Source organism: Abramis brama (assembly GCF_963993115.1).
Source record: "Abramis brama genome assembly, chromosome: 19".
In the NCBI taxonomy this organism is placed as follows: Eukaryota; Metazoa; Chordata; class Actinopteri; order Cypriniformes; family Leuciscidae; genus Abramis; species Abramis brama.
The window spans coordinates 33,753,686-33,779,912 of record NC_139981.1 but is presented as its reverse complement, the minus strand read 5'-3'; the positions used below and the strand labels follow the sequence as shown (position 1 = coordinate 33,779,912).

The 26,227-nt window shown below is 41.2% G+C and overlaps 1 protein-coding gene across 5 annotated transcripts in view; it reads left to right on the top strand.

The window, feature by feature from the left end:
- The window catches only part of LOC311069980 (neurexin-1a-like), a 121,031-nt gene that overhangs the window by 31,003 nt on the left and 63,801 nt on the right, over positions 1 to 26,227 (top strand). For 4 of the 5 annotated variants that reach the window (XM_084093613.1, XM_084093612.1, XM_084093611.1 and 1 more), the window contains exons 3-10: positions 1,388 to 1,692; positions 2,052 to 2,075; positions 4,994 to 5,155; positions 7,745 to 8,186; positions 9,612 to 10,001; positions 16,008 to 16,312; positions 16,705 to 16,728; positions 22,449 to 22,610. In XM_084093613.1, the coding sequence (XP_083949739.1) occupies positions 1,388 to 1,692; positions 2,052 to 2,075; positions 4,994 to 5,155; positions 7,745 to 8,186; positions 9,612 to 10,001; positions 16,008 to 16,312; positions 16,705 to 16,728; positions 22,449 to 22,610 (1,814 nt within the window). Of the gene's footprint in view, positions 1 to 1,387; positions 1,693 to 2,017; positions 2,076 to 4,993; positions 5,156 to 7,744; positions 8,187 to 9,611; positions 10,002 to 16,007; positions 16,313 to 16,704; positions 16,729 to 22,448; positions 22,611 to 26,227 lie in introns of those variants that run through there. The other variant, XM_084093614.1, reaches the window with a different exon arrangement.

Below are 26,227 nucleotides of genomic sequence, written 5' to 3'. Positions count from 1 at the left end.
CATCACAAGACTGCTCAAGAGGAAAGTCATCTAACTCATCATCGGCATTAGCTCTGCCCTTGTTCTCATATACTCTGAGTCGGTCTGTGGCGGTACCGGAACAGCTTCCCCAGCCTGAACTACGGCATCTCCCGTACCTAGCCCTGTCCTCCAAGAGGCATCTGCACACAAAATTCCCAATAATTGTGTAAATGCTGGCCAATCTGTACCCAAAATTAGTGGACGCCTAAGGTGGGGATTAACCGCCACCTTAACTCTATGCTTTTCTCCCCTTAATTAAATATTGACAGTTACTAAAGGATAATCCACCACATCCCTGTGTACACACCTCACCTTAACCTTGCGGCTCATATCCAATGCCCTATGTTGCATCAGGCTTTGATGAAAGGTGGTTTGGTTACAGATCGGGGGCAGTCCACAGGGAGTCGGGGACCCGGATCAATGTTTCCACTTCTATCACTAGACACTTATCCTGGAAATGACACGGGTCCCCACAGACTGGCCCAGGCCTTTCCGCCACCCTAGCAGAAGAAGAATGGCAAAGAGACTGGCGGAGAGTAGGAAAAGGTGGAAATTAAGCATCGGCTCCGACGCCACGCCCCGTGTCCTAGATCAAACTGGTAACAAAGGTGGGGCAAGAGAGAGAAGAAGAGGATAGAGAGAGATTAAAAAGGGGCTTGCCGACCTTGGGGCACACCACCAGATGATCCTCAGCCAGCTGGATGGCCTGATCCAGCGACACCGGGCAGGGCGTTCCTCAAGGTAGCCGAGCTCCAGTACCACCCGAGTCTGGGCCATCAGCCACTTTCGGTAAGCGTCCCGGAGTTGTTTGGCCATCAGGAATGGTCGGCCTCTGTCACCTAGCCAGGTGAGTGGCCGATGCGTTGAAGAATGGCCCGCTTCAGATCATCATAAGCCATAAACCTGTGCTTTCCCGGACAGCAGCGGGATCAGGGGCACCCAGCCACACACCTCCGCTGGTACACAAATGCCTCTGGGTTGTCTGGCGGACCCATTTTCATCAGCGGGATGGGGGCTGACTACTTTGTCCCTGGTTTCGGAACCAGTGTAAAAGGTTCAAAGATAGCAATGATGAAGAAGTCAGGGTGGCAAGTTATCCAAGTCTTTTATCAACTCAAAATCAAGCAGAAAATAAACTCAGTCAGGCACTCTGCCTTGTACATAAAAAAAATTAAAAGTCTAACAATGTAGCTCAGGTCTCGCTCTCCCATCCCAGGTGCTTGGTTTGCGTTTGGTTTCTGCTAATCACTAGGAATAGAGACAGGTGTTAAGAAAGGTGTTAGCCATCATTCACTTGACCTCCATATCACCGCTCGTCTCCACACTTGTCTGGTTTTTAACCCATCATTTTCATCTTTGTTTTCAGGAATAGAAGAAGAATTTGTGGCGACATTCAGAGGTTCAGAATACTTCTGCTACGACCTTTCTCTGAACCCGATCCATGGCAGCAGCGAAGAAATCACACTGTCGTTCAAAACACTTCAGATAAATGGACTGTTACTTCAAACAGGAAAATCCGCTGACTATGTCAACCTGGCGCTGATAAACGGGGCGGTGTCTCTTGTCATAAATTTGGGTTCCGGGACGTTTGAAGCTCTGGTAGAGCTGGTCAATGGGAAATTTAATGACAATGAATGGCATGATGTGAAAGTAACACGGAATTTGCGTCAGGTAATAGAGCTACAGGAGCTTAGAAGGAGCCAAACAGACCAATGATTCAGTCAAGATCTTGTAACACAAAGTGACATTACCATAGAAATAATTCCTATAAGAGTTAGTTGACATGTAGTTGCGAAGTTACTTATTGTTAGTAGAATGTTGAAAGGGGACCATCGAATTAAAGTGTCACTGCATATCATTTATTTTGTTTGATTTTATCCAGCTACTAATATGCTTTGTAAAACTAACGTCGATCATGGAGTATGTCATTCTACTAAACGTTTCTTTAATGTTTAACAAACAAATTTTTGAGTATCATTTGTTATTTTATTCACAGTTTTTTATTTCCTTTCCCCTCTTATTCCACAAAGCACTCAGGCATTGGATATGCTATGGTAAAGAAACTACATTGTCATGTAGATATTATTTAAATTGTTTGTTTGTTTTGGGTGTGCTGTGTGTTTTCTTTATTTGTAAACATCCTTTTAACTGGTTGGTACTTTTTTCCATTTTCAATTTTTCTATTCAATCTTCTTCATTTAGTCTTTTCTCCTATTTCCTTGTCTAGTTCATTTCAAGTTACCACCATTAGAAGGATCACCCTTTACACAGCAGTAGTTTTAAACATGTCCTGACTGCCACAGTCAGCTCTATTCCCTCCCATTCTGCATGGTCTGCATTGAAATCATATCATGCTGTGCTGATAAAGTCACCCATAATCTATTTGTCTTTGGCTTACTATTTTTTTATACTCTAACCCCTCCATGTGCCACATGGTTTAAACGTTTTGTTGTCATATTTTAATATATGCTCTGTATACACATAAAATCCACACAATATCTGACTATAATTAATGTGAATGCACAAAAAAGGCACTGCTAAAAAATAGAGTGCATTTTCAGTGTTAACCCTGTTGCATGGTTTTCTTTTAATTTACTTACAATTAAATATCCTAACAAGACTATCTAAGTTACTAAAACCCTTTTTGTGTCTGTCAATTAATTTTAAGTTGCTATGGGGCAATATTAATGCTATTGTTTGTTTAATACATCAACACATAATTGTTTTCAAGTAAATTAAGTCTTCACACATATACCTTGTGCATATATAAGCATGCAATAAATTAAAGGGGAAAAAAAGGGTTTTAGTCTAAAGGAAAAATGTTCCTGGATGTAAAAAAAAATGTTCCTGAAAAATGTTCCTGGATGGTTTCCAGAGTGGGAACGAAACGCAGTGCAATAGAGAACATGTCAGTGGTCACAAGTTCAGAAGCCTTATAGAATCACTGTGGTTCCATGATTTTAGCGGGAGTTTTTTGAGTGTTTAAACTCACGCTAGACTCAAGTTATGGACAGCCTCACCATCGCTCCTGGCACTGCACGAGCGCTTTTATTTGGCGTGCTCTTTATGCGCAAAAGTAATCTTTTACGTGCATCTGGTTTGCAAAATTTACCCGCTGTGTAGAATTGTCTGGGTGTGTATATTTCATATCATATGCACGCACAAATTGCGTGTCATACCTGTATGCTAAAAAGTGCTTATTGGATGCACATAAAAAGGTCATTTATGCGTATAAAGAGCACGCAAAGCATGAACTCGTGAAGATTGGGCTCGATCTGTCACGTTCTCTGCTCCCTTTCTGTATACAGTTTATTCCAGTTAATATAATTTAATCATCCTGCTGATAAGATTATGTGTAGTCTTCATTTTCTAATACGTAAAAAGCATTAATATAATTCATAAATGGTTCTTAGGTTGTTTTATCTGTGTAGCCAGAATATGATGTGCAGTTTCCCTAAACACTTTTTTTATTATTTTTTTTTATGTAGCCTATTCCGAGTGGAATTTTATTTACTGAATGAGATTGATTAGTACTTGAAGCACAGTTTTTTTATTTACAGAGCTATAGAATAGCACTTATCCCCCTTACATTTTCCCTAAAGTTAAGACATCCTGTTTTGTATTACTAGAAATAAATTATAGCTGTTAAATATATTTCCATGTGTCACTCGTCACAGTTCCTGGTAGTTCATGCAGTAAATGGCCGATTCAGGTGTTTTAAAAAACAAAAAATGCTTCACGGTGGGTCTTTAAAAAGAATTCTTGCTTTTTTTCACTCGCACAATCACATCCCTGGTTACATAACAGCACCCTTTTAAGTGCATACTTGGTCCATTGTCTTATATTTTCTGCAAGGTTCACAAACCATAATGATGCAGTGGAAATTATATACTTTCATGCCATGCAAGCCGTAAATGTAAATACTCAAGTCTAGCCGAGTACGTTACGAGCATCTCCCGACCTCCAGATAATTTTCAAACATGTTTAAAAAGTTTGTGGAGTCGACCCCATTTTGGCCAGTGAATAGGCTGTTCTCTATTGCCAAATCATACACAACCACGTCGCATCTAGATCTATGATCATTATTATAGCCCAGTAGTTGCTGCAACCCTACAGTGTGCGCATACACTGACACACACACACACACACACACTTACACACAAATATATTCACACTCTCTAGTTGTTTTGTTGGAAGGATAGCTGTGTTGTTTTCTGCGTTTCACCAAATCATTTGCACAGTGCGCACTCATCTTTTTATTCTTTTCTATCCGAAGCTATAGCAGCAACATTGAAAGCTCCAGTCTCTGTGTGTAGCGCGAAAGCTCACGTGATTTCCACCGGCTCGCCGTGCAGTTCAGATGTACCAGCTGCTTTGACATGATTATCAGGATAACTGACTCGTAACGTGTGCAATGGCTCACAAACTCCCGAGTGTCAGAACTCGCACAGTGTACGTCCACCTTTACTCTTCCACTTCTGCACCTAATAGCTAGGTGACTAGAATGTGGCCTGATAGGCTCCCACAGTGAAAGCATTGTCCGAAGCTCATGATTGCTCAAGATCTTGAAATGTGGAAATCCATATCCTTCCAACATGACAAACCCCCAAACAGGACAATGATGCCCGTTCATTAAGGCAGACACTTCAGAAATGCCACCTTGCCACTCAAAAAGGGAATAATCAACTTAAAGGCGAGTGGCTAGACAAAAGGGGCTGAAACTATAGTGCACTGAAGATGAGAAAATCAGAGGTGATGGTGACAGGTTATGCAGCTCCTTATGGGTGGCACTTCAGGACCATCAGCCAATGAATTGGTGTGTTTCTATAGGGCTTACGATCATGTGGCCACTAGCGTGTTCTCCATTGTGTCATTATGCAGTGTTCAGTGCATCTTAGTGACTGAAGAAACCAAAATCCAGACAGTAGCAAAGTGGTAGCTGTATTTAATTTTCCTGTGGTTTGTTCTTTAGGTAACAATATCTGTGGATGGAATATCGACCACCAAAGAATATACTCAAGAGGACTATGCTATGCTTGGCTCTGATGACTTTTTCTATGTTGGAGGAAGTCCTGGTACAGCCGACTTGCCTGGATCACCTGTTAGCAACAACTTTATGGGTTGTCTGAGGGAGGTAAAATACCTACTACAATATATCAGTGCAGATGAAGCTTTATAGAAGCTTCTGTTTCTGTTATGTCCTAAATTGTGTTTGCAGAATAAAACAGGTTCAAAGAGCTTTTAATTAACCATTACATGTTTAAGCAATTGACCTTGTTAACTACAGTGCTCATTATGGATAGGGTTGGAATTCACTGTAGGAGGAACACTGAGGTTCTCTTTAACCTCTCCCACAGCAAATATCAACCCACTTTACAGTCAAGTCTAGTTTTAGTCTTTTACTTTTTGTCTTTTCTGAATTTTTGTTTTTCTTATAAAAGACTGCACTTTGGTTCACAAACCTCAACTCACGTGTAAAGCAGATATACTAAATAGTAGGTGTAACAATGAGGCAGGAATGAAGTGGAGAGAGAATTCACATGCAAGCACTACTTTAATGAAACAAACAGGTAATCCAGGGCAAACAACAGAACATGGAACTCAGGACAGGAACAAGGAAAAGTTAACAGCAAACAGCAACAGCTACTATGACCGACAAACAACAACTGAAGCACAGAGGTTTAAATATAAAGGCAAACAAGCTAACAAGGGGCGTGGCTAATAAGAAACACCTGGGGAGACTAATCAACATAATGGGGAACTGCTAACATGGTACAAGACAGGGGAACACAGACATGAATCATGACATAACCCACCCTCCCCTTAAGAGTGGCTTCCAGACACTCCCAAGGAAACAATAGTCCCGGGGGCGGGATGGAGGGCCAGGAGACTGCGGCAGGACGGAAGGCCAGGGCAGAGCAGGCTAAGCAGGAGGGTGGACCAGGCAGTTCAGGGAACCATGGCGGCGTGGCCTCCATGGTCCTATTAAGGAACCCACTCGGTTCGGCAGACGTGATGTGAACAGTCTCTGGATCGGCAGACGTGACGTGAACAGTCTCTGGATCGGCAGATGTGACGTGAACAGTCTCTGGATCGGCAGACGTGACGTGAACAGTCTCTGGATCGGCAGATGTGACGTGAACAGTCTCTGGATCACAGACGTGACGTGAACAGTCTCTGGATCGGCAGACGTGAAGAAGCTCAGGCTCGGCAGGACTGACGTGAAGAAGCTCAGGCTCTGGAACAGCGGTCGTGACGGGACTAGACTAGAAGCGTGGCTTTTGTGTTCCTCCTCCACGACATCCACATTAACAGCAGAGCCACTCAGTTGCAATGCAAGTTTGATGTATAAACCGAGGGACCAATTAGGGTCGTGCAATGGCATGACTGAACTGAGTGGCTCACCCCTCCCCCCCCCCCCCTAAAAAAAAACATGAGGCATAACTCATCTATGTTTGTCAACTGAGACAGGTTGATAAAGTCCAGTACATAGTCCTCTAGACTGCGGTCTCCTTGTCGGAGACGCATAAGGCTCACTGCTGGATCCATGTTGGCGAAGTCTTCTGTTATGAACTGCTCCGAGACATGAAGGTTGAAGATCCAAATGCAGTTTATTAAAGTAAATCAAAATTGTAATCAGAATCCAGGCAAAGGTCATACACAGGCAGGCAATCCAAACAAACAGACAAATCCAGAGGGTGAGGCAGGAACGGGAAAACCAGGACACGGGCGGAGATCAAGAACCAGGAACAATGACAACAAAGGAAACGCTCAGAAATGCAGTGGAATAACATACAAGACTTCGCAGGGAATGATGAGGTGAACCAGGCTTATATGGGCGAACTAAACAATATAATGAGACGCAGGTGAATGTGATAATCAGGGATGATGAGTCCGAGCAGTGAATTATGGGAAATGTAGTTGTGAGTGAATAATGATAGTCTGATGTGGAGTGCCCTCAGGTGGCTCTCAAGGGCACTCCAGCTGATGACCGTTACAGTAGGGCTGCCCTCAACTAATTTTTTTTCATCTAGGTTAACATTAGAGAGAGCAGACTTAGAAGTTGCTATTACTTACGTCTAAAGTTATAATTCATATTTGTGGTCGATGAATGATAGGCGAATTATTGGATTTCCTTATTTCGCCACTTCCTGTGTAGTTTTTTTTCTGCGACTAACCAACTAATAAAATCTTAGTCGATCAAGACTCTTTTAGTCGACTAACGGCAACATAATCTAAGTGAAAAGACAATATTTTTTAATATTTGGCATGTTTGTGTGCTGCTGCACCCTGTGTGTGTAATAAGCATAGTGTATGTGCGTTGTGCACCCGCCTATAGGTGCATATTACTAATGCGCCCTTTAAATAACAAAAATATAAAATAAATACTGCACCATTGACACAGGTTTTTGTTGGTCAGTGTCTATTTCAGTTGCCTCAAAATAGCAAGGCACCAACAATGCGCCTGTACACACCTCCTTTTCAGATCAGCAGCCCATGGGCACAAAGATGGGCGCAAATGCATTTGCTATTTAAACAACAAGGTGCAGGACATGAAAATGATAACTGCGTTGGGCTGAAACTAGCAAAAAATGATAGGGCCAACTGTGTGCTGTCAATCAATCAATCTTCCACCCATTCATGTAAGGGTTCTGCAAACACAGATTAGATCAGAGATTTCTCAGATTATTTCTCTTCAACTGACATTGTTATATATCTGTAGGTTGTATATAAAAACAATGACGTTCGACTGGAGCTGTCCAGACTGGCTTTTAAAGGCGACCCCAAAATGAAGATCCATGGAGTTGTTTCCTTCAAGTGTGAGAATGTTGTCGCATTAGATCCCATCACGTTTGAGACACCGGAATCCTTCATCACACTTCTTAAATGGAACACTAAGAAGACCGGTTCTATTTCCTTTGACTTTCGCACCACTGAGCCCAATGGACTTCTGCTCTTTAACCATGGGAAACCTAAGCAACAGACCAAAGAAACCAAGAGCCCTCTCACACTGAAGGTGGACTTCTTTGCCATTGAGATACTGGATGGTCTTTTGTACCTGCTTCTGGATATGGGATCAGGCACAACCAAGACACTGGCTGTTAACAAAAAAGTGAATGATGGGGAGTGGTATCATGTGGATTTCCGGAAGGATGGAAAATCAGGTAAGATTTTACTAGAGCTTGTGTATGAGATCAGATGACTGCTTAACAGGAGTGTGTTTCCCATTGTTAGCCAACTGTGGTCACATGTTCCATTGTTACGATGGTAGTTGAGTAATTTGGTGTTTCTTGAAACTACCGTTCCAACAACCATTCACAAACAGCATCACAAGCTTGTGTGGTTGGAACAACAGCTCTTCACCTGTGGTTAGAAGCATGGTTTGTCGTTAGTTAGCATTTTACTTTATATTTGTCAAAAGGAATTTCCATCATTGAACATTGAATTTTTTTTATTTAGAATGCAGACCACAAATATCACAAGAAAAAATACTGCTTACAAAGAAAAACATGGAAGTAAAATGTAAAAATTTGAATAAGCTGTTATTAAAAACAGACAAACTTTCTCTACTGTTTGAATACACAAATTTGCACAGTGAAATTAAGATCTTTCAGGCCTTGTATACTCTGCAGCATCACCCCACCACAGTAACATTTTGTTTACTGTCTGCTTTGTCTGCAGCAATCAAAAAGTAAAGCGTCTTTAGAATACTCCCCTTTTGTCTCACCTGATTCACTGATCTGCAACACAGTGCCACAACACAACATCTGAAGGAAGCTTGTTTTTGGTTTGCTTATTGTTGACGTGTTCCTGGCCATTTTGCCATGCGATGTCAAGCTGAAAATTAGATTTGGCCTCCAGCTGTGTTTTCCACTCCATCCTGAGAGCTGGTAATTACATAAACTCTTTTGAAACCCTGGCCTTACACTGTGAGCGAGATATGAGTGACAGTGTTGTTTGTCATGAGTATTTAAAAATTTGCAAGAATACTAAGAATAAATATGTATTTACAGAAAATGTTACCAGATAATATTCAACAATATTATTGATCTGCCTGCATTGACACCATTATATGAGAACTGAACTGAGCTAGATGATGACATCAATGTTTTCTCCAGAGCGGCTATATATATAAATGAACTCAATTAAGTGAAGTTCATAACGAAATTTCGGGAGGAGTGAACCCATCTAATCTGTCAATTAACTGCCGGAGCAGATAAGCAGCCGCTCACCTTGCTCTGGCATCAGCTGTTCTGGCGTCCCTCCACCTCCCCAACTTCACCAACATAATTTAGGCATCTTGCTACCATACTCATCATCCAAGCATTAGTGTTCGAGTTGAAGCTGCTTCCTTGAGCCCCTCCACTGCAGACAGCAAGCCAAATGAATCATCACTAAGCTTACTTAAACTGGACTATGACACTATTTTCTTCTAGATCTGCCGTACAGCCGAAACAAACTTTGTTGCATTATTTTCCTGTTATCACTGTAAAGCTGCTTTGAAACAATCTGTATTGTAAAAAGCACTATATAAATGAAGGTGACTTGACTTGACTCTCAAATTTTTCTCTGGCTTTGTTGAATTGCAGGTACTATCTCTATCAACGGAATTGCAACGGAAACAACATACCAAGCACCAGGAGACAGAGAGATTCTTGACCTGGATGATAACCTGTATCTAGGAGGACTGCCTGAAAATAAAGCTGATATGGTGTTTCCCACTGAGGTGTGGACCGCTCTGCTCAGTTATGGTTATGTCGGCTGCATTCGTGACCTATTCATCAATGGTCAGAGCAAAGATATCCGCCGCTTAGCTGAGGTGCAGAAAGCAGCAGGCGTAAAGCCCTCCTGCAGTAAAGAGGCACCCAAGCAGTGTCTCAGTAACCCCTGCCAAAACAATGGAATCTGCAGGGAAGGATGGAACCGTTATGTGTGTGACTGCTCTGGGACGGGCTATCTTGGTCGCTCCTGTGAGAGAGGTGAGGCCTAATACTTCTTATTTCTTATTATATGTGACCCGTGCTGGCAAATGAGTCGCATTGAGCAAATTTTCTAAAATGTATTATTGCTATTTTCACATTCTCTATTATAAAAAATTTAAAATGATGTATTATTGGTTGGAATCAGACAAAGATATGACTGAGCTGCACCTGTTTAAAGTCGATAGAGTCAGCAAAGTCAATTTTGAGACAAATCGAGTTAAAGTTTTCTGAAGGTTCCAAAACAATTTCACCCACAACCATACCTTAAAATCCCTGGTAACAACGCCAAATTTGGCACACACCAAGTCAAAACCAAATATGTCCTAATATCTATATATTCAACTTTTTTCCCATGATACCACAATTGTTTGATTAACATTAATGAAACAGACAGCCTATACATTCAGACCTACTGATCCGGACAGATCTAAAATAATGTTACACATCAGATTAACCCCAACAGTTAACCAAACGTTCACATAAGACATAACAGATAATGTCTGCGTGAATACTCGCCAAGACAGATATTTTGAAATACTGTAATTCTGTGTATATGTATATATAGGGATCACTTGCTGTCTGAGGCGTCTTTGTGAGCATGCTTCAGATCTGTCATTCAGCGCGAGTAAGATCGTTTTGCATGGACAAAGGAAAGGTACTCCTCTCAGAAAATGCTCAAATAAAAATACTTTTAAATGTTTAATTGCTAATTGGAGCATTGGGATCACTAGACGAGAGCTTAATGAACTCATTTTTCTGAAAACCCCAAAATCGACTGTAGAGCCCTTTCAAGTTTAAGGTTTTTATTTTTATATAAGGTCTTTATGGGATTTTATTTCTATATTGAAGCTCTTGAAGTGAGCAACTGTGTGTGACTATTGGAATGTGGATTCACATTTTTATTTATTTTATTGTAAGTCATTTTCAAAGTGATTCATATTCATTTAATGTATGCAAAGTTTTGATACTGTTGAAATGTAGGGGAAAATTACAGAAAATGTATTTTTATTTTGTTTTATTGGAAATCTGTTTAACAAATGTGGTGTTCTCATGGTGACCCCTTGAGTTCAAGGGGCAGGGTGATTTAGATATTGTAAACAGCCTGGGGTCAGTAGAGAGTCCAGTGAGGAGTAGTAAAGTTGAATTCTATTGCAAGAGACAGAGACACTTGTTGCTGTAAACTTTGAGTTCGAGAAGGGATTTAACTTTACTTTGAGAAGTGGATTGAACTGAAAAGTGATCTAAAGTGATTGAGAAATGTACTTTGAAGACAGAGTGATCGGACAGAGAGATCAAAGCGGATGTGTGTTGCATGCTGCAAATCGGGATTCGCTCATGGACTGAGGAGTTCATCTAGACAAGTTCATCATCGTCGCTGGACGGATCAAGGTTGCTGCTGTTCTCTTCTTTATGCTTCCTGGTTTGGGATTAGAATCAATTTCCTGGAATCGCATTTTCCCTGGATCTGTGAGTACTCAATGTGGTTTCAAATTAAAAAGAGCTCCAACATAGTGCGCCAACAAAAAAACAAAAATCTCAGCTGGGTAGAATCCATTAATTTGGGTTTATTGGGGTTTAAATGTGATTTTTCTGGACTTGTGTTGATGTGAATTGTGATTTCATTTATTTAAAAAAATAAAAAGATTTAAGAATCAAAAGAGTTCCAGTTTAGTAAATTTATGTTTATTGTTCAGTTCACATTCTTGTTATTTTTAATTTTTTTCTGTGGAGAAAGAAAACGTGTATGGTCATTTTTACAGAATGTGTGCACTTTGCATTGAGATTAATATTTACATTTTGGATTATAGGACCACAGTATTTGTAACTTCAGTCTGTAATTTCTTCCAAATTCTAACTACAAAACACTAAACTGACTAGTACTATTAGGTGGTATCTGAATATTTGGGTTTTGTGATTAATGGAAATTAAGTAAATTTAGAAATGTGCCTCTTACCAGGTTATTGTTAATTAGGAAGTTCCCAATAGACATAATTCTTACATTTGAGCCATATTTATTGGTGAGAGGGCTACATGACATTTTTCAATTGTTTTGCCTGTAGCTCTAAATGATCCTGTGCGCATTCTGAATCCTTTTGCCAGCACGGGTCACATACACCGATCAGGCATAAAATTATGGCAACTGACAGGTGAAATGAATAACACTGATTATCTTTTCATCATGGCACCTGTTAGTGGGTGGGATATATTAGGCAGCAGGGGAACATTTTGTCAAAGTGGATGTGTTAGAAGCAGGGAAAATGGGCAAGCATAAGGATTTGAGCGAGTTTGACAAGGGCCAAATTGTGATGGCTAGACGACTGGGTCAGAGCATCTCCAAAACTGCAGCTCTTGTGGGGTGTTCCCGATCTGTAGTGGTCAGTACTCAGTATCTATCAAAAGTGCTCCAAGGAAGGAACAAAGGTGAACTGGTGACAGGGTCATGGGCGGCCATGGCTCATTGATGCATGTGGGGAGGGAAGGCTGGCCCGTGTGGTCCGATACAACAGACGAGCTACTGTAGCTCAAATTGCTCAAGAAGTTAATGCTGGTTCTGCAAACATCTGGTTCTGATAGATGTTGCATCACAGTTTGTTGCGTATGGGGCTGCATAGCTGCAGACAAGTCAGGGTGCCCATGCTGACCCCGTCCACCACCGAAAGCGCCAACAGTGGGCATGTGAGCATCAGAACTGGACCACGTAGCAATGGAAGAAGGTGGCCTGGTCTGATGAATCACGTTTTCTTTTACATCACGTGGATGGCCGGGTATGTGTGCGTCACTTACCTGGGGAACACATGGTACCAGGATGCACTATGGGAAGAAGGCAAGCCGGCGGAGGCAGTGTGATGCTTTGGGCAATGTTCTGCTGGGAAACCTTGGGTCCATGTGGATGGATGGCACCTTTGTTACTTTGACATGTACCACCTACCTAAGCATTGTTGCAGACCATGTACACGCTTTCATCTAAACTGTATTGCCTTGTGGCTGTGGCCTCTTTCAGCAGGATAATGCGCCCTGCCACAAAGCAAAAAATGGTTCAGAAATGGTTTAAGGAGCACAACAATGAGTTTGAGGTGTTGACTTGGCCTCAATATTCCCCAGATCTCAATCCAATCGAGCATCTGTTGAATGTGCTGAACAAACAAGTCCGATCCATGGAGGCCTCACCTCGCAGCTTACAGGACTTGGTGCCAGATACCACAGCACACCTTCAGGGGTCTAGTGGAGTCCATGCCTGGATGGGTCAGGGCTGTTTTGGCAGCAAAAGGGGGCCCAACACAATATTAGGAAGGTGGTTATAATGTTATGCCTGATTGGTGTATATTGAAGAAACTTTGTATTGTAATATGATTTCATTAGATGGAGGTTTCTTGTTACATTGTTGTAGCTTTTTATAAGTGTTTATCAGAGTTTGTCTTCGTTTTCCTATTACTATTATTATTTTTTAATTGATATTCAGTTTTTCAGCATTTGTAGACTGGAACCACTTATCTGTAATAAGGATATATATTGCAGATGATGTCATAGTCAGTATCCAATCTCTTTGGTTGGTCATGTTTACTGTCAAGTTTTTGATTTTCCATTTCCAGATCCTGACATCCATGCTCTGTACACTCTCTTGTGTCACTGAAGCCACTATGCCACTATGAGGAAATCTCAATTAGTCCTAATCACTTTAGAACCGTGATGAAAACTGAACATTAGAAAACTGATTTCAAATCCTGTTTTAAAACTCATCTTTTTTCCCTGGCTTTTAATGTGTAGTTTTGTCTGGTTCTTATGGTGATTTTAACTGTATGTTGCTTATTTATTGTGTGAACTTATACTTTTATTTTAGAGCACTTTGGTCAGCCTGTGGATGTTTTTAAATGTGCTTTAGAAATAAACTGAACTTAAACTTGATTAACGAACGCATGCACAATTATCCATGAACTTGATAAATGTTGCAAGTGTACAACCCCCCTCGCCAGATACCCCCACTGCCCGACTTATGCTGGGGAGCTATCCGGCCTGCAGCCCCTCCCCCCTCATTTCTAGAGAGGAAGTCAGCTACAGCCATCTGCGCCCCCAGCCTGTGGACTGTAAAGCTGAATACCAATGGTGATCCGTGCGTTGGTATCCTTCATGCAGTGGAGCCACTGGAGGGCTGTGTGGTCCGAACAGAGAGTGAATTCCCATCCCAGGAGGTAATAACGGAGGGTGAGGACGGCCCAACGAATGGCCAAACACTCTTTTTCAATGGTGCTGTATCTAGTCTCTCTGTTTGAGAGCTTTCTACTGGGATACAGCACTGGCTGCTCCTCTGCACCGAGCCCCCTGTCCGGCGCGTCTGTCTGCAACAAAAAAGAGAGATCAAATTTAGGAGAGTGTAAGAGCGGCCCGCTACACAGGGCAGCCTTTACTTTGGTTAGGGCCTGTTGGTGCAGCTCTGTCCACTGGACTGGATCTGGTGCTTCCTTTTTAGTTAGATCAGTCTGCAGGCTGGTGAGCTCCAAATAGTTAGGAATAAACCTCCTATAATACCCCGTCGGCCCCAGGAACGGTCTCACCTACTTTTTTGGTCTTGGGACTAGGGCAGGTGCAATCGCAGCAGTCTTGTCAATTTGGGGCCTGCCCATGTCCCAAAAAAGGCCCAGATACTGTATCTCCACACACCCACTTGCACACTTCCGCAGATTCGCCGTGAGGCCAGCCACCCTCAGTGATCTCTGGACAGCACATAGATGTTCCAGCATAAGCGCCATACAATCTATTTGGCTGGAAGTTTTTGTCCATGAGACGCTGAAAAGTAGCGGGAGCCTCGAACAAGGAAGAGTAATAAATTGGTGGAATCTGAACGGCGTAGTGAAGCCTGTTTTTTCTTTGGATAATGGTGATAATGGGATCTGCCAATATCCTTTTGTTAAATCCAGTGGGTGTCTTGGGCCACCTGATACAACCTGTCTTTTATAATAGGAAAATAGGCATAGGAGAGTGGCTCATCAGGCTGAATTAGCTGTCCGTCGATGGAGCGGACCCAGGCATATGCATTTTTGAGCATTTCATCACAAGACTGCTCGAGAGGAAAATCATCTAACTCATCTAACCTAAAACTCAACATTAGCTCCTCTCTTGTTCTCATTTCCTCTCTGTCTGTCTGTGATGGTCCCGGAACAGCTTCCCCAGCCTGAGCCACAGCATCTCCCGTACCTAGCCCTGTCCTCCAAGAGGCACCTGCACACAAAATTCCCAATAATTGTGTAAATGCTGGCCAGTCTGTACCCAAAATTAATGGACGCCTAAGGTGGGGATTAACCGCCACCTTAACTCTATGCTTTTCTCCCCTAAATTGAATATTGACATTTACTTAAGGATAATCTACCACTTCCCCATGTACGCACCTCACCTTAACCTTGCGGCTCATATCCAATGCCCTCTGTTGCATCAGGCTTTGATGAAAGGAGGTTTGGTTACAGCCTGAATCCACCAAAGCCTGATATGTACCCTCCTTAATACTCTAAGGTATTTGGTACTGATCAGGGGCAACCCACAGGGTCCCCGCAGATTGGCCCAGGCCTTCTCGCCGCCCCAGCTGCAGAAGTATGGCAAAGAAACTAGGCGGAGAGTGGGAAAAGGTGGAGATGAAGTGGCGGCTCCACATTGCTTCGCGACCTGGTTACGGGGGTTGGGTGAGAGAGAGAAGGAGAGGGTAGAGAAAGAGATTAACAAAGAGCTCGCCGACCCCGGGGCACGCCACCAGATGGTCCTCAGCAAGCTGGATGGCCTGATCCAATGACGCCGGGTGGTGGCACTGGACCCACTCGGTCGTACCTCAAGGTAGCCGAGCGACAAACTGCTCCAGTACAAGGTGTTGAGACAGGTGTTAGCCATCATTCACTTGACCTTGTTATCTCCGCTCGTCTCCGCACTTGATCCCCCGCTGTAGACTTCGCATAACCACGACCCCCTTGCCACAACATCCTTGTCAGGTTTTTAACCCATCATTTTCTTCTTTGTTTTCAGGAATAGAAGAAGAATATGTGGCGACATTCAAAGGTTCAGAATACTTCTGCTACGACCTTTCTCTGAACCCGATCCAAGGCAGCAGCGAAGAAATCACACTGTCGTTCAAAACTCTTCAGAGAAATGGACTGTTGCTGCACACAGGAAAATCCGCTGACTATGTCAACCTGGCACTGATAAACGGGGCGGTATCTCTCGTCATAAATTTGGGTTCCGGGGCATTTGAAGCTCTGGTGGAGCTGGTCAATGGGAAATTTAATGACAATGAATGGCATGATGTGAAAGTAACACGGAATTTGCGTCAGGTAATAGAGCTACAGGAGCTTCGAAGGAGCCAAACAGACCAATGATTCAGTCAAGATCTCGTAACACAAAGTGACATTACCATAGAAATAATTCCTATAAGAGTTAGTTGACATGTAGTTGCGAAGTTACTTATTGTTAGTAGAATGTTGAAAGGGGACCATCGAATTAAAGTGTCACTGCATATCATTTATTTTGTTTGATTTTATGCAGCTACTAATATGCTTTGTAAAACTAACGTCAATCATGGAATGTGTCATTCTACTAAACGTTCCTTTTAATGTTTAACAAACTAATTTACAACATTGATAATCATCATGTTTATTTTTTTAGTATCATTTGTTATTTTATTCACAGTTTTTTTTTATTTCCTTTCCCCTCTTATTCCACAAAGCACTCAGGCATTGGATATGCCATGGTAAAGAAACTACATTGTTCTGTAGATATTATTCAAATTGTTTGTCTTTTTGGGTGTTTTGTGTGCTTTCTTTTTCTTTTCTTTATTTATAAACATTCTTTGAACTGGTTGGTACTCCCCACCCCCATTTTTAAATGTTTATACTTGTCATATTTTAATATACAGTGAGGAAAATAAGTATTTGAACACCCTGCTATTTTGCAAGTTCTCCCACTTAGAAATCATGGAGGGGTCTGAAATTGTCATCGTAGGTGCATGTCCACTGTGAGAGACATAATCTAAAAAAAAAAATCCAGAAATCACAATGTATGATTTTTTAAGTATTTATTTGTATGATACAGCTGCAAATAAGTATTTGAACACCTGAGAAAATTAATGTTAATATTTGGTACAGTAGCCTTTGTTTGCAACTACAGAGGTCAAACGTTTCCTGTAGTTTTTCACCAGGTTTGCACACACTGCAGGAGGGATTTTGGCCCACTTCTATCTTATCTAGATCAGTCAGGTTTCTGGGCTGTCGCTGAGAAACACGGAGTTTGAGCTCCCTCCAAAGATTCTCTATTGGGTTTAGGTCTGGAGACTGGCTAGGCCACGCCAGAACCTTGATATGCTTCTTACAGAGCCACTCCTTGGTTATCCTGGCTGTGTGCTTCGGGTCATTGTCATGTTGGAAGACTCAGCCTCGACCCATCTTCAATGCTCTAACTGAGGGAAGGAGGTTGTTCCCCAAAATCTCGCAATACATGGCCCCGGTCATCCTCTCCTTAATACAGTGCAGTCGCCCTGTCCCATGTGCAGAAAAACACCCCCAAAGCATGGTGCTACCACCCCCATGCTTCACAGTAGGGATGGTGTTCTTGGGATGGTACTCATCATTCTTCTTCCTCCAAACACGTTTAGTGGAATTATGACCAAAAAGTTCTATTTTGGTCTCATCTGACCACATGACTTTCTCCCATGACTCCTCTGGATCATCCAAATGGTCATTGGCAAACTTAAAGCTGCCGTCGGCAACCCTGGAAGATTGAGTGGGCTTAGCCGAAATTTTGAATGTTTACAACTCTCATGCCCCTCCCCCACTATCAACGAATACCCTCCCATCGAGTTCGTGCACGCCAGTGCGTGCACCAGATTTTCTGTGAACGCGCCCGTCTCATAAGCATCGATCAACACCATGGAGTACTCGGAGGTATGCTGCCCTGGCTAATATACCCATAGATAGCAATTTGTCAGCCTCATAGCATAATTGTCTAAGTCATATTAGATAAAAAAAAAATGGATTACCCACCAATTAATCGTAAATAAACAACATCGTCTGTCTGAAACGCTATTAGTGCAATATGGTATATGCGGCAGGCATACTTAGATTACTAACATAACACTAAGAAATAAAGTAAGTGGTTGATAAAGCACAATTACCTGTCGAGGAGAAATATTGCAAGATCTGCATCCATCTTGAACCCAAAAAAGTCACGCAAATCCCTCCACCTTTCAAATGCTGCACCGATGTTGATCCTGGTTTTATTACGGGCACGGTCTCTTTCTTTCTTTAATTCTTTATTTTCTAAAGGTGTTTTATTTTCCTTCGTTGTTTTTGAAATCCTAGGTCCTTTGGTTAACCGAGGAATTTGAATCCTTTCCGCCATCTCTCTTCGTTACTGCGCGAACTTCAGGCGTGTGCATGTGATTGTAATGTGCGCGAGGGGGGAGCGGGATCTGTGGCGTGTGCACGACCTGTGATTGACAGTCAGATCTCACACCCCCCTGCACTGATTGGACCCGATGAGACGGGAGCGGTGGATTTTTGCAAAACAAATAACACGCTCCAGGTGGAGTTAGGTGGAGTTAGAAGCTCGTGTTTTTTTCTAAAACCACCTTATTTATGTTGTTCTGTCGGATTATAGTGTCAATTTCAGTGAATTTGATCAAAAAAATGTTGCCGACGGCAGCTTTAAGACGGGCCTTGACATGTGCTGGTTTAAGCAGGGGAACCTTCCGTGCCATGCATGATTTCAAACCATGACGTCTTAGTGTATTACCAACAGTAACCTTGGAAACGGTGGTCCCAGCTCTTTTCAGGTCATTGACCAGCTCCTCCCGTGTAGTTCTGGGCTGATTTCTCACCTTTCTTAGGATCATTGAGACCCCACGAGGTGAGATCTTGCATGGAGCCCCAGTCCGAGGGAGACTGACAGTCATGTTTAGCTTCTTCCATTTTCTAATGATTGCTCCAACAGTGGACCTTTTTTCACCAAGCTGCTTGGCAATTTCCCCGTAGCCCTTTCCAGCCTTGTGGAGGTGTACAATTTTGCCTCTGGTGTCTTTGGACAGCTCTTTGGTCTTGGCCATGTTAGTAGTTGGATTCTTACTGATTGTATGGGGTGGACAGGTGTCTTTATGCAGCTAACGACCTCAAACAGGTGCATCTAATTTAGGATAATAAATGGAGTGGAGGTGGACATTTTAAAGGCAGACTAACAGGTCTTTGAGGGTCAGAATTCTAGCTGATAGACAGGTGTTCAAATACTTATTTGCAGCTGTATCATACAAATAAATAGTTAAAAAATCATATATTGTGATTTCTGGATTTTTTTTTTTTTGATTGTCTCTCACAGTGGACATGCACCTACGATGACAATTTCAGACCCCTCCATGATTTCCAAGTGGGAGAACTTGCAAAATAGCAGGGTGTTCAAATACTTATTTTCCTCACTGTATGCTCTGTATACACATAAAATTCACAATATCTGTTTATAATTAATGTGCATTAAACTGCATGAGATTTTGATTTCTTGACTAAATTGTGGCACTACTAAAAATAGTGTGCTTTCATTTTTAACCCTGTTGCATGGTTTTCTTTTAATTTACTTACAATTAAATATCCTTACAAGACTATCTTAGTTACTAACACCATTTTTGTGTCTGTCAATTAATTTTAAGTTGTAATGGGGCGATACTAATGCTGTTGTTTGTTTAATACATCAACACCTAATTGTATTCAAGTAAATTAAGCCTTCAAACATATACCTTCGAAGTCATGCAATAAATTAAAGAAAAGAGACACACAAATGTGTTTTAGTCTAAAGAAAATAAAGGAAAAGGAAAATAAAACGTTATAGGTTCCTGAATGTAACCCTGGTTCCCAGAGTGGGAATGAGACGCTGTACAATGGAGAACATGTTAGTGGTCACAAGGTCAGAAGCCCTATAGAATCACACCAATTCATTGGCTGATGGCGCTGAAGATCCGCCCATAAGGAGTTACATAACAGCGCCCTTGGGTGCATACTTGGGTCCATCGTCTAAAATTTTCTGCAGGGTTTACAAACCATAATGATACAGTGGAAATGATGTGCTGTCGTGCCATGCAAACCGTAAATGTAAATACTCAAGTCTGTGTTGTAAGAAGATGCTGCACACTAACAGGCAATACATTTAAAAACTTCTCAGAAAGACAAAGCCAAACCCTTATCCGGGTTATAAAACCTGACAAAAATTTGAAGACACGACCAAGTCCTGAAAAGAGAGGCTTTAGCAAGGACCCACGCTGAGTTGAATGTGTCTGGATACCCAGAGACGAAAGCAGCCCGTACACCTCATAAGCTTTGGAAATCACATCCATTAGCCAATGTGAAAGTGTCTGCAGCTCCTCTCTTATTACCACGAAAAAAGCTGCTCAGACGTGCACCATTGATCAATACGGTCAACATAGGATATTAAAGTCTTTCCTGTTCATCTGGAACAAGGGAAATGAAAAGGACTGGTGCAAAATCCATGCAAAAAGAAATAACAATGATGCATGCAAATAGCCTAGTCTCTCAAACAAGGCCAAAGCTAACAACAGAGCTGTCTTATGAGAAAAGAACTTGTCTGATACAAATAAAAGGCTTGAACGGCAGGCACATGAGTATCTCCACTAATTACAGAAATGATCTGACACAAACCGGTGACATTTCCACTGAATCTAGCTCTAGATCCAGGAAACGCGTCTGTCCCAGTTCACTCCCAGACCCAGGTCTTGTAAATATCTGATGAATTACCCTTTTGAAATTCAGAGGTGCCTTCTGAACTGGAGGCACCTCTGAGTTCCTACAAAAGGTTACTTTTGTATCTAGGTTACTGATTGTAACCCTGGGTCCCCAAGTGGGAACAAGACACTGCGTTGCTGGTCATACTCACCATTGCTGCATAGGTTTGTGTACCTTGCAGAACAATTTAAGGCGATGGACCCAAGTATGCACTTGAGGTTTACATGAACAGCTCTTACTAGCTTGCTTCCATTGCACTCTTACCACTTTAAACTTCACTCCCATCCAGGTCACAGCACCAAATGTACCCAGTTCTACTTGACCCACACCAAGCAGGATTCGAACCGGTGTCTCTGGCATGGGAGGTGGGCATACTAACAAGTTCGCTAAAGACCGCAGTCTCTAGCATCAGTTGCTAGTGCGCCTCTTGAGGCCAGGGGAGTGAGGTTTACACGCACAGCTCTTACTGGCCTACATTACAGGTGCATCTGGAATGCAGCCGTCTGCTGCTTCATTGAGCAATGTGAGCTAGGACAGGTAGAGAGAGAAAGCTTCAAATCTCCATCTGTTGCTCCTTTAAGCTGGGCATACACAGTGTGATTTTTGCTTTACGTACGAGCTCTAGAGATTTCGCTCGGGAAAAATCGGAAATCATTGATGCTCGTATGGTCGCGGCTCGCAGTGTGTGAGAGCAATTACAAGCTGAGCCGAGTACGTTTCGAGCAACTCCCGACCTCCTGATAATTTTCAAACATGTTTAAAAAGTTTGACCAGTGAATAGGCTGTTCTCTATTGCCAAATCATACACAACCACGTCACATAGGCTAGATCTATGATTATTATTATAGCCCAGTAGTTGCTGCAACCCTACAGTGTGCGCATACACTGACACACACACACTGACATTGATATATAGGCCACACTTTGTAGTGGTTTTGTTGAAAAGATAGCTGTGCTGTTCTCTGCTTTTCACCCAATTATTTGCACATTCGTCTTTTTATTCTTTTCTTTTTTCTATCCGAAACTATAGCAGCAACACTGAAAGCTCCAGTCTCTGTGTTTAGCTCATGTGATTGCTACCGGTTCGCTGTGCAGTACAGTCCCGCCGTGTACCAGCTGCTTTGACGCGATTATCGGGTTAACTGACTCGTAAAGTGTGCAATGGCTCATGACCTCCTGAGTGTCAGAACTCGTCCACTTCTGCACCTCATAGCTAGGTGACTAGAATGTGGCCTGATAGTCTCCCACAGTGAAAGCATTGTCCGAAGCTCATGATTGCTCAAGATCTTGAAGTGTGGAAATCCATATCCTTCCAACATGGCCTCCGCATGACAAACCCCCAAACAGGACAATGATGCCCGTTCATTAAGGCAGACACTTCAGAAATGCCACCTTGTCACTCAAAAAGGGAATAATCAACTTAAAGGCGAGTGGCTAGACAAAAGGGGCTGAAACTATAGTGCACTGAAGATGAGAAAATCAGAGGTGATGGTGACAGGTTATGCAGCTCCTTATGGGTGGCACTTCAGGACCATCAGCCAATGAATTGGTGTGTTACGATCAAGTGACCACTGGTGTGTTCTCCATTGTGTCATTATGCAGTGTTCAGTGCATCTTAGTGACTGAAGAAACCAAAATCCAGACAGTAGCAAAGTGGTGCCTGTATTTAATTTTCCTGTGGTTTGTTCTTTAGGTAACAATATCTGTGGATGGAATACTGACCACCACAGGATATACTCAAGAGGACTATGCTATGCTTGGCTCTGATGACTTTTTCTATGTTGGAGGAAGTCCTGGTACAGCCGACTTGCCTGGATCACCTGTTAGCAACAACTTTATGGGTTGTCTGAGGGAGGTAAAATACCTACTACAATATATCAGTGCAGATGAAGCTTTATAGAGCTTTATAGAAGCTTCTGTTTCTGTCATGGTGATAGATTCATTCATTTTCAAGAGAGAAATAGCCTAAACTTTGTTTGCAGAGCAAAACAGGTTCAAAGAGCCTTTAATTAACCATTACATGTTTTGTAAGCAATTGACCTTGTTAACTACAGTGCTCATTATGGATAGGGTTGAGCATGAATTCACTGTAGGAGGAGCACTGAGGTTCTCTTTAACCTCTCCCACAGTAAATATCAACCCACTTTACAGTCAAGTCTAGATTTAGTCGTTTCCTTTTTGTCTTTTCGGAATTTTGTTTTTCTTATTTAAATAAAAGACTGCACTTTGGTTCACAAACCTCAACTCACGTGTAAAGCAGATTACATTTAAATTTATTATTTTACATAAATGGTGCTTTTTGGAGTTTGCTTTTTGCATTCATGGCATTGAAAGGTGAAAGCCACATTAATATTTTACTTTCTTATTTTCTTATTTTTCTTATTTTATCTTCTCCTTATTGATGTATACTATATACAACCAAGCAGATGAGCCCAGAATACAAACGCAACACACTGAATTACGTTAAAGCTTCTCTTTATGGGACAGTTAGATGGTTCTCTGTCTATATTCATATATCCTAAAGAGGAAGGCCTAAAAAAAATATGTTAGCTGATTGCATGTCTATCATGCATGCATGCATGTAATGTCATTGTATTGTTTGTTTATTTTAGCCCATTATGCCAGTATTCAAACACAAAATTGTCAGTGAGTCAATTGTGGTTGAAAGACTACCACATTTAAAAATACAAGCTCACCATAATATCACGTTTTTCAAAAATAAATTCAATTCAATTAAATTCACATTTATTTGTATAGCGCTTTTCACATTACATATCGTTTTAAAAGCATCTTTACAGAAATTGCATGCGTCTACATTACAATTTAGAGTGATCTGTTATCAAAGGTGACGTGTCCAAGTTATGTATTTCAGAAATGTACATATACAAGCTTAGCGGCGTTTCTAAGGTGGAAGAAGGCTGTTTTTGTAACATATGAAATATGATTTCCGAAAGACAAGTTGCTGTCTAATATAACTCCCAGGTCTTCAACTGTAGAGGATAAAGTAACAGTACATCCTTCTAAATGCAAATTGTATTCTAAGAGATTCTGTGTACAGGTTTTTGGTCCAATAAGTAATACCTCAGTCTTATCTGAATTTATTAGAAGACAATTACAGGTTATCCTATATTTTATATCTTTAACACAACTCTGTCAACTTGGATAATTTAGAGTTTTCATCTTGTAAAATATATAACTGAGTATCATCGACATAACAGTGGAAACTAATTCCATAATATTACCACTAACTAATTCCATAATATTGTTTTCTTATAATATTACCAAGTGGCAACATATATATTGAAAATAACCTAGGGCCTAATGCAGAGCCTTGTGGCTCTCCATAATTTACTGACGTTAACTTAGATTTTTTTTCCCCCTTTTAAATACAACCCCATTTCAAGAAAAGTTGAGACATTTTTTAAAAAGCAATAAAATAAAAAATCTGTGATTTGTTAATTCTCTTGAACCTTTATTTAACTGACAAATGTACAAAGAAAATATTTCCAATGTTTTCACTGACCAACTTGATTTTATTTTGTAAATATAAACAAGTTTTGATTTTGATGGCTGCTACACACTCCAAAAAAATGGGACAGAGGCATGTTCACCACTGTGTCACATCACCTTTCCTTTTAATTACACTTTTTAAATGTTTGAGAATTGAGGAAACTAATTGTTGAAGTTTTGCAAGTGGAATATTTGAATAATATATATATTATTAGAATAATATATATCTTGTCTGATACAAGACAGCTGCTCAACAGCCCGTGGTCATCACTGTCCAATTCTCTTTTTCCTGATGGATCATACATGTTCAATAAAACACAGATCTGGACTGCAGGTCTGATTCCTGTCAGGCACATTCCTTCTATGGTGCAGTGTCTAGAAAACATTCAGTTTTAGCATGTGCAGAATGAGGCCTGGCCTTGTTTTGCTTCCCAGGAAAGATGTCATCTTGATGGCAGTTTATGTCTCTGTATAATCTAAATATATGCCTTCATGTCAGTGGTACCTTCACACAAATGCAAGTTACCCATGCCATTTGCACTGATGCCAAAGTCTGGTTGGTCCCTTTCGTCTTTGGGACTGAGAACTCGATGTCCATTTTTTTTTCCAAAAACAAGCTTAAACATGGACTCATCTGACCGCAGCACACCTTTCCACTGTCTTCTAGACCATCTGAACTCGCTGGCATCTCTGCATAGAACAGATGTATAGCTTTCTCCTTGCATAACAGAGATTCAAGTGGCATTTCTTGATGCGGCATCAGACTGTGTTCAGTGAAAATGGTTTTCTAAAAGTACTCCTGAGCACATGTGGCTGTATTTAACAGAGTAGCATGATGGTTTCTCATGCAATGCCATCTGAGGGCTCAAAGGTCACGCACATTCAACAGAGGTCTCCTGCCTTGCCCAACACACACTGAGATTTCTCTGGATTCCCTGAATCTTTTCACAATATTATGTATGGAAGATGGTGAAAGACATAAATTCTTTGCAATCTTGCATTGAGAAATGTGATTTTTGAATTGTTTGACAATTCTCTCATGATATTTGCCACAAAGTGATGAGCCATGACCCATCTTTGCTTACAAAGACTGAGAAGCTCTTTTACACCCAAACACAATACCCCCAACAGTTATAAAAAAAGTTTTGTGGATGTTAACTGAAACTGTAAGTCAGCTACACTGTTTATTTCTGAATATTATATTTTATTCTGGTGCGCTTAACGTTATCGCTACTGTGTAATAGTAGCCTATGCTATTCACCAACTAAACATATCCTATTCAATACGTTCACAGTCTCTTTCACGGCCATCAATTGTTCAACGAGTTCACTGTGTATCCTGCTCCCTGAATCGTGTAGTTCAATTTTCCATATTTATTGTATGTCATTATGTCAGTATCAGTATTTGCTTTCTACTGTGCACAAATAAAAATGTTACTGAACTTTTGCTGTGTAATTGTAACAATGAGCACTCCAACACACCAAACCAACAATTACTAAAAACACACACAAAAACTGATTTTGCACGGGCACTGCACTAGTATTTACAAAATACAATTGTGTTGGTCAGTGAAAACATTGGAAAACTTTTCTTTGTACTTTTGTCAGTAAAAAAAAAAAAAAAGGTTAAAGAGAATTAACACATCACAGAGTCTTGATTTTATTGCATTTTACAAAATGTCCCAACTTTTCTGGAAATGGGGTTGTAGACAAAACGGTAACGGTCTTATAGGTACGATCTAAACCACCTTAATGCCTGTCCCTATATACCAGTGTAATTTTGTATTCGATTTAATAGCATTTTATGATCTATAGTGTCAAACGCAGCACTAAGATCAAGTAAAGCTAGTTATGAGATACAGCCTTGGTCAGAAGCTTACTTTTTTCATAGATATCATTTTCTTGCAAGAAAGAGCACAATTGAGCAGACACAACTTTTTCTAGTATTTTAGACATAAATGGA